General features: G+C 40.3%; 1 protein-coding gene across 1 annotated transcript in view; it reads left to right on the forward strand.

Moving 5' to 3' along the window:
* Positions 1-14,880, forward strand: part of LOC132777755 (integrin alpha-M-like) — a 43,902-nt gene that overhangs the window by 22,236 nt on the left and 6,786 nt on the right. The window contains exons 13-24 of the mRNA XM_060780197.2: positions 566-709; positions 2,395-2,601; positions 2,729-2,859; positions 4,710-4,867; positions 8,063-8,223; positions 8,397-8,528; positions 10,097-10,170; positions 10,643-10,784; positions 10,898-11,011; positions 11,821-11,900; positions 12,936-13,019; positions 14,593-14,671. Of these exons, the coding sequence (XP_060636180.2) occupies positions 566-709; positions 2,395-2,601; positions 2,729-2,859; positions 4,710-4,867; positions 8,063-8,223; positions 8,397-8,528; positions 10,097-10,170; positions 10,643-10,784; positions 10,898-11,011; positions 11,821-11,900; positions 12,936-13,019; positions 14,593-14,671 (1,506 nt within the window). The remainder of the gene's footprint in view (positions 1-565; positions 710-2,394; positions 2,602-2,728; positions 2,860-4,709; positions 4,868-8,062; positions 8,224-8,396; positions 8,529-10,096; positions 10,171-10,642; positions 10,785-10,897; positions 11,012-11,820; positions 11,901-12,935; positions 13,020-14,592; positions 14,672-14,880) is intronic.

Raw genomic sequence — 14,880 nt, forward strand, 5'->3', positions numbered from 1 at the left:
TAGGAGTCCTGGCATCACTCTAAAACAGAGCTTTCCATACTGTGTGTCACAACACGTTGTATTGTTATGTTGTATGAACATGTCTATATAAAATAGGCAATAAATCAAATATTTTTTTAAATATAAATGAAATATTTTCATGAGATATGTAGTGTCCCTATACATTTGGCTATTACAATTTATATATTGTGTCTGTATCTTTTATAAGGGGTTGGTTTAATCTCTAATTTGCTAGTAAAGCTGAATTACTGTGTCACAAAATGATGTATGTCTTAAAAGTGTGTTTGGAAAGCTCTGAAACTTCAATTCTCAATGTAGTTTGTGGGAAGCTCTGACAGCTAGACAGGTGTCTGGATTATTTCAATATCTATTGTAGATTAGCAGTTGCAGCATGTTTGCATGCACATTTTCACCCAACTTGAAAGCTGACTCTGTTTCAGTTGCTGATACAATCCAAAGAACTGAAGAATATTAATATATATCGGCAAGGAAAGGAAAAGATAAGGGAATGGGTGGATGTTAAAGAGGTCAAACAAGGAACTGTTTTAACTATGTAAAATTTCAGCCCATCCAGATTGGCTCCTACTTTGGAGCTACACTTTGCTCTGTGGACCTCGACAGAGACACCAACACGGATCTGGTTCTCATTGGCGCTCCTATGTACTATGACACCGTGGCTGGAGGGAGGGTCTACGTCTTTGAGAGGAAGGTAGGTGAAGGATAAGACCATCCTAGTCTTTCCACTTTGTGGCCAGAAGGAGCTACTTAAGCACAGCAGTACATAGGCCATGCTTTGATTAAAGTGGACATGGGGTCTTTTTGCTGTGAACGAAAGGGGCAATGGGAAGTGAGTTCAGTGTTTTTGATATCACTGTGTAAACAGTTCTAACAGCTTGTGCAGAGTGTTTATGGAAGCAGAGATGACGTTGTTTAGTTACAGATTTTCCCCAGTGACACTCTCCCTATTTCCCCCAGGAAAGAGGAGACTTGGAATATCAAAGCATTGGATAGAAGCGGTGGAGGGAGGGAGGGAGGGAGGGATGGGAGATGTTCAGAATTCCAAAATAGTCTTGCCGAAGTTAAAAAATTGATGAATGGCAAACATGAAAACCAGAAGATGCCAAATTCTCTTATGTCCAACCAGCAAGTTATGAGATATTTTATTTCCTCTTCTATGTGGCCATATAATCCAGATTTTCAAAGCAGATAATCCACATTACCTGCTTTGAACTAGATTATATGAGTCTACACTGCCGTATAATCCAGTTCGAAGCAGATAATCTGGATTTTATATGGCAATGTAGAAGGAGCCTCCTGACTCCTTTTCACGCTACACAATTACAGTGCTATGATTTTATTCTGATGCCCATGACAATGTCTTAAGGCAACATTTCTCAACCTGGGGGTCAGGACTCCAGGCTGGTTGTTAAGGGGGTATCAGAGGGGACACCAAAGACCATCAGAAAACACAGTATTTTCTGTTGGTCATGGGGGTTCTGTGTGGGAAGTTTGGCTCTCTTCTATCATTGGTGGGGTTCAGAATGCTCTTTGATTGTAAGTGGACAATAAATCAGAGCAACTACAACTCTCAAATGTCTATTTTCCCCAAATTCCATCAGGTGTTCACATTTGTGCATATCGAGCATTCGTTCCAAGTTTGGTCCACATCCATGATTGTTTGAGTCCACAGTGTTCTCTGAATGCAGGTGAACTACAACTCCAAAACTCAAGTTCAATGTCCACCAAATCCTTCCAGTATTTTCTGTTGGTCATGGGAGTTCTGTGTGCCAAGTTTGGTTCAATTCCATCATTGGAGGAGTTCAGAGTGCTCTTTAATTGTGGGTTAATTATAAATCCCAGCAACTACAACTCCTAAATGACAAAATCAACCCCCTCCAACACTACCAGTATTCAAATTTGGGCATATCAGGCGTATTTGTGCCAGATTTGGTCCAGTGAATGAAATTCTGCATATCAGATATTTGCATTGTGGTATATAACAGTAGCAAAATTGCAGTTATGAAGTAGCAATGAAAATAATTTTATGGTTGGGGGTCACCCCAACATGAGGAACTGTATTAAGGGGTTGCGGCATTGGGATTGTTGAGAAACACTCTCTTAAGGAATGCTCGGATTAATAGGTTCATTACATGTATTTAGGATTCTCAACCGGAAAGCTGTAGTACTCCCTGATATACAAACCCTAGAATTCCAAGAGATGCAACCATCCAGATAAGATGAGGTCATCACAGTATACTTTTGTAGTGTGAAATTGCTCTGACACTCTTATGATTCTTGCAAGAACCATAAGTGCCCAGGCTGAAAAAAAGAGCACTTTCACCTGAGCATTCTTTATTTCAACTACTCAGCTGTCCCCTTTTCTCCTTTTTACAGGGAGAGTCATTTCTCTGCAGCAAAGAATTGCGTGGAGAAACCAACAACCCCTTTGGCCGCTTTGGAGCTAGCATAGCAGAAATAGGTGAAATAACTGGGGACCAGTGGACAGATGTGGCAGTCGGGGCTCCAATGGAGGATGAGAATCGAGGAACTGTGTACATATTTCGGGGAAGCAGGAGATCCATAAACCAAGCATACAGCCAGGTGAGCCTACAGCTTCTGAATTCCCTTTGCTCCACCACCACACAAGCAGTTGTCATTTCCCCATAGCTTTGTTCTTAGTGGCTGCTGATACAACATACCTTTCCTACCTCCCTTCTTCTGTCCACAGCGTATCAGAAGTTCCCAGATGGCCAATAATCTTCAGTACTTTGGGCAAGCGATTGGTGCTGGATCAGACCTCACTGGAGATGGACTTCCGGATGTAACAGTGGGAGCGGAAGGACAAGTGCTGCTGCTGAGGTGAAGAGTTTAAAGACTTGTGTTGGCCACCTTTTAAAAGAAAGCTACCTGTGCCTGCATTCATCCTTGATTATTTATTTATTTATTTACACTATTTATATTCCACCCTTCTCACCCCACAGGGAACTCAGGGCAGATTACAATGCACATATTAGGCTTGGGCGATCAAGAAAAAATTGGTTCTAAACTCGTTTCGTTTCTAGGGTGCGCTAGCATTTCTAAATTCTGAGGACTTCCGAAATTTAAGATTTCAAAATTTTGAAATTTCCGAAATTTCGTAAATTACGAATTGATTCATTAATGGCGGACGCGATTGCGCAATATGCTAAAAAAAACCTCCAAATGGGAAAGGGGAAACTTCTGAAGCTTCCCTCTCCCTCTGTTGTTGACTGTTGGTGTGAAAAAACAAACAACAACTATATTATATTATATTATATTATATTATATTATATTATATTATATTATATTATATTATATTATATTATAATAATATTATTATATTATATTGTTTTATATTATATTATAATATTATTATATTATATTATTGTATATTATATTATATTATTATTATATTATTATATTATTATATTATATTACTTTATATTATAATATATTATATATATTATATTATATTATACAATTATAATATAATATAATAATATAGTAATAAAATATATAATATAATAATATAATATATACAATACTATAATATAATAGTATTATAATAATATAATATAATATAATATATATTATTATTATAATATTATAATATTATATATTATATTATAGTATTGTATATTAGAGTGAGGCAAGAAGAAGCATGAGGAAAGAGGAGGGAAGCAGCAGAGCAAAGGGACCGAAGTGGGGTAAATGCGAGATTGTAAAACTTGCACCAGACATACGAAAATAATTACGAAATAATTACAAAAATTGGAAAAATTGTTTCGATTCTTAATTACTCCTCACACTATTCCTGCATGGTTCAATATTGGATCGTAAGCTAATTTAAATACGAATTAATAACGAATTACGAAATTAACGAAATGGATCGCCCAAGCCTAGCACATATACATGGCAAGTATTCAGTGCCAATTAGACACGCAACATATATAGACAAACACAGAGGCAATTTTAACATTCCATCTTTTCCAGCTTCATGAAGGTATGCTTGATGCCGGCCACAGGGGGAGCTGCTGCTTCACCGTCCATTTGTGACACCGAGTCCTTTAATGGAGTACTTCCTCATTCTTCTGCACACTACTGGAAGGTTTTATGGTGTCGTCAATTAGTTAAATTAGCCTCCCCACATAAAGCGTTACCTAAATTTCCTACTTGGGAGATATCTTTCGGGCTGCAAAGGCTGCAAGCTAGACTACTGGCCAGAAGCTCACTCTGAGCGGGCTGGCTTCAAACTTGTGACCTCTTGGTCAGTAGCATTTAATGCGGCTGGCTATCAGCTAGCTGTGCCACTGCCTGATCCTGATTGCCATTGTACAAAGTCATGAATCTTGATGGGGAGCTTGAGGAAGTATTACCTGCATCATAAAAGCATGAATTATATTTAGCAAGGTATTGTCTAAATTGGCACCAGTGTTTTAATGGGGACATATGCCGCTTATGTATTTGGTGTACTCGATGTGCACATCTCTATTGTACATCTCTTGGGTTTTTACTCTCAGTGGTGCCTACTATCTAAAGAAACTGGACCATGGACTAATAGTCCTTACACAACTTTGGGCTACTCAGTAGAGGAGAAATTGGATTTTCCTATAATTTAAGTACAGAAGAAATGAAATGTCTTTACCCTTCAATACTCAACTATAATAATTTCCTTTTTCTTGCTGCAATAGGTCTCGGCCTGTGCTCCAAGTGGAATCCAGGATCATCTTTGAACCATCTACAATCCCTCTTTCTGCCTTTGAGTGCCAGGACCAGGGGGTCCTGAACAAGGAGATCAGCAAAGCAACTGTTTGTCTCGCTGTCAAGTCGGACCCACGGTTTACATTAGGTAGGCCCACAAATCCCAGAGGTTGAGTCAACACAAGGTTTTATTGCTTCTATACCATGATTGTTGAACTTCTCCCCTTCTAGTCATGAGCAAGATGACATCAGGGAATCTGGCATACCCGACAATTGAATAATGTAAATACACAAGTGTTCTGTTGCTATGAACTTCAGCAAAAATACCAATTGAATTAATAATGAGAATACCAAATTAACTCGTATAGCACACAAGTGTGGGAAACAAACACATAGGGACTATTTACAATGGTGTAACAAACATAATATTCATGTTTTCCAAAATAATTAGTCGGATCTTCCAAAAATCGTATGGACAAATTTCAACACATCCAGTATAGTCCCATGTGAATTCAAGGTGTGATAAAAAGTCTTGGGAATACAACAAGGGTTCCCGGGTGTTTATAGTCCTTGTTTCAGGAGGAGTATCCCTTCTTCAGGTTTCTTTCAAGGTTAGGGTTATTTTGGAAAACATGAATATTATTGGGTTGTTGTAGGTTTTTTCAGGCTATATGGCCACGTTCTAGAGGCATTTTCTCCTGACGTTTCGCCCGCATCAGGAGAAAATGCCTCTAGAACATGGCCATATAGCCAGAAAAAAACCTACAACAACCCAGTGATTCCGGCCATGAAAGCCTTCAACAATACATGAATATTATGTTTGTTACACCGTTGTAAATAGTCCCTATGTGTTTGTTTCCCACGCTTGTGTACTATACGAGTTAATTTGGTATTCTCATAATTAAGTCAATTGGTATTTTTTGCTGAAGTTTATAGCAACAAGACACTTGTGTATTTACATTGCACTTATAGATATAGAATCATAGAATCAAAGAGTTGGAAGAGACCTCATGGGCCATCCAGTCCAACCCCCTGCCAAGAAGCAGGAATATTGCATTCAAATCACCCCTACACAGATATCTGTGTAGTTAGACTACAATTGAATAACCCATACCAATCAGGGAGCCAGCATAATGTAGTACAGTACAGTCTCACTAATCCAACATAAACGGGCCGGCAGAACGTTGGATAAGCAAAAACGTTGAGTAATAAGGAGGGATTAAGGAAAAGCTTATTATACATCCAATTACGTTATGATTTTACAAATTAAGCACCAAAACATCATGTTTTACAACAAATCAATGGAAAAAGCAGTTCAATACACACAAATGTTATGTAGTAATTACTATATTTATGAATTTACAAAACATCGCAATGTATTGAAACACCTGTGGATCCAGGCGGGAGGCAGACTGCATTGGATAATACAGAACGTTGGATGAGCGAAGGTTGGATAAGCAAGACTCTACTGTAGTTTCAATGCTGGACTAGACTGTGAAGAACGAGGTTCAATCCCCGCCCAGCCATGAAAAACCCATTGGGCAGCCTTGGGCAAGACATTTCCCCATTTCAGAAGAAGGCCATGCATAGCCTCTCTGAACAAATCTTTCTACACAATATAACCATATGGTCAGTCTAAGTCAGAAATGCCGGGAAGGAACAAAACACAACTGACTATAGCCTTGTGATGTCTACAACTATTTCCCAAGGATTGTTTGTATTCTTCAGAGACTTATTAGTGATAAAATCAGTAATAGGAGACAGTTTCCCAATCAACACAACAGATCTTCTCAGAGATATGTGCAGCTGAAGGGAAATACTGGGCACCTTTGAGAGGAAAAAGTCTAGTTTTTGTGAGACAACAGTGAGGCTTCAAAGACCTTCACAGTACCCCACACACATTGAACTTGTCACCCTAGGGCAATGTTTCCCACCCTTCCTAATGCCGTGACCTCTTAATACAGTTCCTCACTTTGTGGTGACACCCAACCGTAAAATTATTTTTCTTGCTTCTTCATAACTAATTTGGCTACTGTTATGAATTATAATGTAAATATCTGATATGCAGGATGTATTTTCACTTACTGAACCAAATATGATACAAATACACAATGCGCCCAAATTTGAATATTGATGGGGTTGATTTTGTCATTTGGGAGTTGTTGGGATTTATAGTTCACCTACAATCAAAGAGCATTCTGAACTCCACCAACAATGGAAGTGAACCATATTTGGCACACAGAATTCTCATGACCAACACACAATATTGGAAGGGTTTAGTGGGCACTGACCTTGAGTTTTGGAGTTGTAGTTCACCAGCCTCCAGAGAGCACTGTGGACTCAGACTATTATGGTTCTGAATCAAACTTGCCACAAATACTCAATATGCCGAAATGTGTACACCAGTGGAGTTTGGGGGAAATAGACCTTGACATTTGAGAGTTGAAGTTGCTGGGATTTATAGTTCACCTACAACCAAAGAGCATTCTGAACCCCACCAACAATAGAACTGGGCAACACAGAACCCCCATGACCAACAGAAAATGCTGTGTTTTCTAATGATCATTGGTGACCCCTCTGACACCTCCCTCAACCCCCCCCCCCGGGGGTCCCAACCCCCAGGTTGAGAAACGCTGTTGTAGGGTGTGCTCTCTTGTTTCCGTCAACATTTTCCGAAGGACAGGTTGGCACAAAAATACTTCCAGAAGCAGGCATGTAGCCGGGGGGGGGGGGGGGGGGGGGGGCTTGAGGGGCTTCAGCCCCCCCCCCCCCTCGCGAAATTCTCATGGTAGTTCGCGAGAAGGCCTTACTGGTGCATTATTTAAACTGTTATGTTTATTCATATCATGATCTGATCACCATACTCAATATATCCCATATGCATGGGGGTATTGGGGTAATGATACAAAAGGTTTGCTAGGGTAGACCCTCTTTCACTCAGACTCAGCCTCCCCCGAAACTCAGCCCCCCCCCAATCCCCCCCTGAAAAAAACTCAGCTCCCCCCCCCCCCCCGAATCGAAATCCTGGCTACGGGCCTGTCCAGAAGGAAGAACCCCTAAAAAGCACTGACATATTCTAATATGAATCCCGCATTAGATCCAGCCGGTCTCGTGAGTCTACAAGAGAGATAATTAGAAAGGTAGCAATCCCGAGAAAAAGTCTAGGCAATATTATGAACTTTCTAGGTACAATATCCTGACATTTTCAAATACTAGAGATATCTGGTGAAGATGTAGCCCACCACATGAGAACCTTCCTCTGAAACCTTTTCTGTGATGGGTAAGAGGAAGAATCCACAAAAACATGGTTGTCATTTTCTTCCTCTCTCTTCTATTTCCTCAGGCAATAGCATTTCCAGCACTATTCGGTACACTTTGGCCTTGGATTTTGGTCGAAGTATGATCCGGGCTATTTTTCAAGGTGGTTCAAGCACCTCCACCATCACTGAAGAGCTGCAAGTGGGCTTGAGAGAAAACTGCAAGGAGTATCGCATAAAGTTGCCGGTGAGTTCAGAGCTCTTGCGGGAATCTATCTGAGACAGTTGTTGTCACAGATTCCAGCACTGAGTCCCTTTGGGGAGAGAGGGCGGGTTAAAAATAAGCTTTTATTATATGTTATTAAATCATTATTATCAATGCCTCTCTCATTTTTGTTTCCTGCAACTCCATGAGGAAAGACCTGCATCGAAGACAGTCTTACTCCTTTAAGCCTCCGGCTGAATTATACCTTGACAGGAAATCTCATTCAGGGTACTAATAACCTGCGAGCCATCCTAGGTGAAGACGAGCCCCATCAGTTTACAGCATATGTAAGTCCATGCTCTTTGCACATCTAGCCTTGCCTCTGCGGATGAATATCGTTGTGTGATTGAGGTCTTAATTTCAGGAGAAATAGTCTTAAGGTGGACCCAGTGTGAAAGGCTTTTTATGAGGAATTATATACATTCTCAGGATTAAAACCCTAATCATCATCTTTTTCCTCTTATCATTATTATTATTTGTACCCAACTTTGTATCTCTTTAAAAAAAGACTCAAAGCAGCTCATGATAAAACCAATGAATATAAATAGTTATTAAGTAGAATTGACATTCAGTTTGGCATAGCTGGTAATATATTGCCAGAAAGATCTGTTGCGTAATGTAAGATATACTATGTGTTGTTCATGTGTGATCAGCCCACACACTGATATACACCTGTACCTGAAGACCGACAGGTCACAGGTTCGAATCCGGGGAGAGGCGGATGAGCTCCCTCTATCAGCTCCAGCTCCTCATGTGGGGACATGAGAGAAGCCTCCCACAAGGATGATAAAAACATCAAATAATCTGGGCAACGTCCTTGCAGACTGCCAATTCTCTCATACCAGAAGCGACTTGCAGTTTCTTAAGTCACTCCTGACATGATATAAATAAATAAATAAATAAATAAAGCCCACACATTGGTTTGCCAGAGAAAGAAAATATGCCACATAGGTGAACAATAAAGAATGAGTAGTTACTCTTCATAGTTCAGAACAACATATGTACAATGTGATCAGTTGTATCAACTCACATAATGTCCTTTTATGAGAGATTTAAAATAGTCTTTCTTTGTCCATGTGGATAAACTCCTTCAGCAGTTCATGAAGCAAGAGTACACTCCAAACTGTCTCTCTCTGCTTCTCTCTTCAAACTGTCTCTCTCTGCACCTGCATAGCTCGAGCATGAACAAAAATGTAACAGTATCCAAAAGTTCCAGGCTCAGCCTGCTCCCAGGCATTACCCGACCAATCAGCTTCATGCATCATATATTACAGTTAACACACACACTCACGGATTCCTTGCATGCCTCAACAAGATCTGGTTTTAGAATTTCTATAGCCTTTAAACAAAATACCAATCTCTTTCATCTTAACCTTTGTAACAAGCTAGAAGTGAGGATAAAAGAGTAAGGAAAGCATCCTAGAAATACAAGATGTAGATCAGATGAGGAAATAAACTTGGTATCAGAATTTACAGATGAAGTGTTAAACATCAAGAGATTCTTTTGCTTCTAATATAATTTTACTAGCCTTCAGTGGCGCAATGGGTTAAACCCTTGTGCCAGCAGGACTGAAGACCAATAGGTCACAGGTTTGAATTGGGGAGAGCGCGGATGAGCTCCCACTGTCAGCTTCAGCTCCCCATGCAGGGACATGAGAGAAGCCTCCCCACAAGGATGAAAAAACATCAAAGCATCCGGGCATCCCCTGGGCAACGTCCTTGCAGACGGCCAATTCTCTCACACCAGAAGCGACTTGTAGTTTCTCAAGTTGCTCCTGACACGGGGGAAAAAAAACAACAACCCAGTGTTGTTCATCCCCAAAGACTGATGTCTTCTTTGTAATCTTCCTCACAGCTGCCTTTTGAAAAGAACTGTGGCAAAGATGGTGTCTGTAAAGATGAATTAAAAACTTCCTTCAATTTCTCTGGGTAAGATATGATTTTTCTTCTTGATATCCTCCTCCAGCAGTGAAATTTACATGGGTTCGTTGACAATATCTAGTGAATTTCCAGTGTTCACAGCTTCACCCTTTAAAAAAAAAATCACAGACTGGAATGTCTGAGATACCACCACTGTAATGTGGAAATTTGCATTCACAACTTTCCTAATTGCTTCTTTCCAAGGCTTACCTTGAGTCAGGGTTTAGAACAGGCATGGGCAACCTTCGGCTCTCCAGGTGTTTTGGACTTCAACTCCCACAATTCCTAACAGCCGGTAGGCTGTTAGGAATTATGGGAATTGGAGTCCAAAACACCTGGAGGGCTGAAGGTTGCCCATACCTGGTTCAGAACATCTTTTGATCCCAAGGCTCATACATGAAGTCACAATAAAGAATATGTAGAGTGACTTTGCTCCAAAGTACAGAAGTTATTGAGCAGATTCTATCTTCCTTTTCCACAGTCTGGACACACTGGTGGTGGGTGTGACGCCTGAGGTCAATGCCACAGTCTTCATCAGAAATGATGGAGAAGACTCCTACAGCACTACTTTGAACTTCTTATACCCTTCTGCATTATCCTACCGCAGGTTCACATTACTGAAGGTACGATGGGCAGAGGGCAACCATAAGTGTTAGAGGAGGATGCAATGGGCTGGTTTACAAAAGTGGTACTTGCACCATGGATTGCTTTCAAAATCTGGTCTCCCTCTATTCAGTCTAACAGGGTATTTTTCGTCATTAACTGTCACTCCATCCCCACTGCTGAAGAGGACCCTGTAAGGAACACTACTTGTAACATCAATCACCCCATCTTCCGAAGTGGGGCAGAGGTAAAATCCAACTACTACCATCTGAATGGGCTCTGGTGGTGTTGGAGAACGTCAACCATTGGGTTTAATATCTTTATTTGAAAGAAGCAGATAACCTATCATCCACATACATTATTATGAAGGTCTGTATGACTTATACCAGTGATTCTCAACCTTCCTAATGCCGCGACCCTTTCATACGGTTCCTCATGTTGTGGTGACCCCCAACCATAACATTATATTCTTTGCTAAATCATTGTAATTCTGCTATTGTTATGAATCGTAATGCAAATATGTAATATGCAGGATGCATTTTCATTCACTGGACCAAATTTGAATACTGCTGGGGTTGGGGAGGGGGGTGATTTTGTCATTTTGGAGTTATAGTAGCTGGGATTTATAGTTCATCTACAATCAAAAAGCATTCTGAACTCCACCAATGATGGAATTGAACCAAACTTGGCACACAGAACTCCCATGACAAAGAGAAAATACTGGAAGGATTTTTGGAGTTGAGTTTTGGAGTTGTAGTTCACCTGCATCCAGAGAGCACTGTGGACTCAAAAATTGATGGATTTGGACCAAACTTGGCACGGATAGTCAATATGCCCAAATGTGAACACTGGTGGAGTTTGGGGGAAAACAGAACTTGATATTTGGGAGTTGTCGTTGCTGGGATTTATAGTTCACCTACAGTCAAAAATCATTCTGAAACCCACCAATGATAGAATTGTACCAAACTTCCCACTTGTTTAAAATGGAATTAATCTGTGTTTGTTTTATCACCTTTCTACCCTTTCTCACATTTGTTTTGTTTTGTTCTGCTTCAGGCTATCTTCATTGCCACGTTTTCCATATCTCAGGATGCAGATTTTGGTCTAGAGGTGCAGATCAATGCTACAGCCGGCAGGTAAAATTCTCCATGTCTTGACCTGACAATGTTGGGACTTGATACAATGAAACTGGTTTTAGATCATCAGTTGAGGGGTCGAAAACACTTTCAAAGCATTTAGCAGGAAAATCCTTACTCAGGGACGTTTACTTAGGGCCCTTCCACACAGCCATATAACCAGAATATCAAGGCAGATAATCCACAATATCTGCTTTGAACTGGGTTATCTGAGTGGGGAAGAGGCCTCAGAACTCTTTATAAATGTTCTTCTCAAAGGAAGCAATGAACAACTTTAGCAATGTTCTTCATTCTGCAAGAAGACATCAGTTTTTAATGTCTATTCACAATTTGGGGCTTGTTCTGCACAAAATTCACACACATTTGTTGTGCATGGAAAAGGGTTGGGCTTTACCACAGCTGGTAAATCACCAGTTTGAAACCCAGGGTCTGTGTGAGCTCCCGACTGTCAGTCCAGCTTACTGTTTACCTAAGCAGTTTGAAAACAGCTCAGAGCTGTAAGTAGAGAAATTAGATACCGCTATAACAAGCGGGGGAGGTACTGTAAAGAATAAGATCAGAAAATGCCCGGCGACCAAAATGGAGGAAGTTCTGATGGTTTTTCGTCATAGAGGATGGAGCAACAGCACCCCCCTGTGACTGGATTTGAGCACTACCAAAGGCACCCAAAGAAAAACTGGACGTCGACACAAGATACCTTCTTTCTGTTCTGTCTGTCTCTGTCTTCTCTATCCAAGACGGCACTGAATGTTTGCCGTGTATGTGTACTGTGATCTGCCCTGAGTCCCTTTGGGGAGATAGGGCGGAATATAAATAAGGTGTTAATGTTGTTGTTGTTGTTCTTGTTATTATTATGTTGGTGCAGAAAATATGGTTTTCTGTACAAAGCAAGTTTGTGACTTTTGGGCAGCATTTTCTTTAAAGGAAATTGCATTTTCTTTCCCTTATGGGAGGGCAGGGAAATGTTGGTGTATTAGTGGATGATGGGACATGCCTACATGTGTTATATCTTCTGTCTCACCATTTTTTCCCCAGTGAAAACAATGGCCCCATCACACGGGACATGATTCACCAAGAAAAGCTGCCCGTCAAATATGCCGTATATATCTTTGTCAACACGTAAGTGACCATAAGTATTGCAGGACCAAAGCATTCCTCCTACCTGGTTTTCTCCTCATTATTCTCTATGAAGAATAAGTTTTGACTACACACCTTTTATGAATTATTCTGGATCTGTGTTTCATGACAGAGCAGTAAATTTTGTGCACACACACAAAAAGATACTTCTTCACTGCCGAAAGACATCCAGAATGACTGAGTTTGTCATTCTGGTGATCTGGAAAATAAAGTAATGAGAAAGTGTTGGTTTCTAATATATGTAATTTCTTTATGCTTGTGAGTTAACAGTACTTCTTGTTGTTTCTTTGTCAGTGTTGTTGTAGAAATTGTCTGGTTTGCCTACACTAGAACATGCAACATATAATTGTCCTTCTTTAAGGGTCCCTTTCAAATCTATGATACTATATCTGTCATATACATATGTGTGTGAGTGTGTTAATCATATCTATCTATCTATATCTATTGCTGGATGGCTCTTAGTCAGGAGGGCTTTGATTATTTTTCTTGCCCTGGTGATGGGAGTTGGACTGGATGGCCTTAAGGCAGCATTTCTCAACCTGAGGGTTGGGACCCGGGGGGTGGGTCGCAAGGGGGTGCCAGAGGGGTCACCAAAGACCATCAGAAAACACAGTATTTTCTGTTGGTCATGAGGGATCTGTGTGGGAAGTTTGGCCCAATTCTATCGTTGGTGGGGTTTAGAATGCTCTTTGATTGTTGGTGAACTATAAATCCCAGTAACTATAACTTCCAAATGTCAAGGTCTATTTTCCCCAAACTCCATATGTGTTTGTATTTGGGCATATGGCGTATTCGTGCCAAGTTTAGTCTAGTTCCTTCATTGTTTGAGTCCACGGTCCTCTCTGGATATGGTTTTCTGTGGGTGAGCAGATGGTGATTACTGGATGACGTATGTTCTGTATCAGAAACTAGAGCTGATGTGGTCTATCCAATGCAATTTTCTGAATCAGCACCCCAGATAACCAAACTGAATCCAAAGTTGACCAAAAACTGATTCGTAACTCTTTTGGTACTAATGTTGGAGAGTGGTCCCTGGTCAAAGTTTTCTCTGGTCAAAAAAATGTTGAGAACCACTGATCGAATTCAATCTGCAGTGTAGATTGAGCCTCAGAGCCTTTCCATATAGCCTTATATTCCACAATATCAAGGCAGAAAATCCCACAATATCTGCTTTGTCACTCTTATAAGTCTACTAGCCATCTCTGCCACACGTTGCTGTGTCCCAGTCTGTGGTGATCTGTAAAATAAAGTAATGAGAAAGTGTTGGTCCACACACAGATAATGTGGGATTTTCTGCTTTGATATTCTGGGATATAGGGCTGTGTGGAAGGACCCCCAGTCTCATTGAACTAGTGTTTATAAGATTGAAGGCAATCACCTTTAAAAGGTGCCTATGTACTTTTACTTGGGAAAAGGTCCATCAAATTCCATTGTAGATATTGGATTTTCCTCTGAGTGTTCAAGTGCAATGTGTAAGAAATAGACTCTAAAATGATCTTTGGAATGCATTGATCTCAGAATGACTGGTTGATCACCCCCTCCTCTTTTCTTCCAGTATTGATAAATCAACAAAGTATGTCAATTTTTCTGTTGGACAGGAAGATAAAAATAAAGCTGTGGAACATATATACGAGGTGAGGAGGAAGTCGATTGGGAGTATGGGAAGTATTGGGAATATGGGTTTGGGAATATGGAACATTTGAGGGATGTACAGTCAAGCTTCAAGAAAATCAACACACCTTCTGGAGTGTTGAAAAATTAGAAAATCAGAATGATGAGATTTTGTGAATCTTGAGCTCCTATTTACTTATGCATCTTTTTCTTCACCTTTTCTTTCTCTTTA

The sequence above is a fragment of the Anolis sagrei genome, chromosome 6, assembly GCF_037176765.1.
Source record: "Anolis sagrei isolate rAnoSag1 chromosome 6, rAnoSag1.mat, whole genome shotgun sequence".
NCBI classification, from domain to species: domain Eukaryota; kingdom Metazoa; phylum Chordata; class Lepidosauria; order Squamata; family Dactyloidae; genus Anolis; species Anolis sagrei.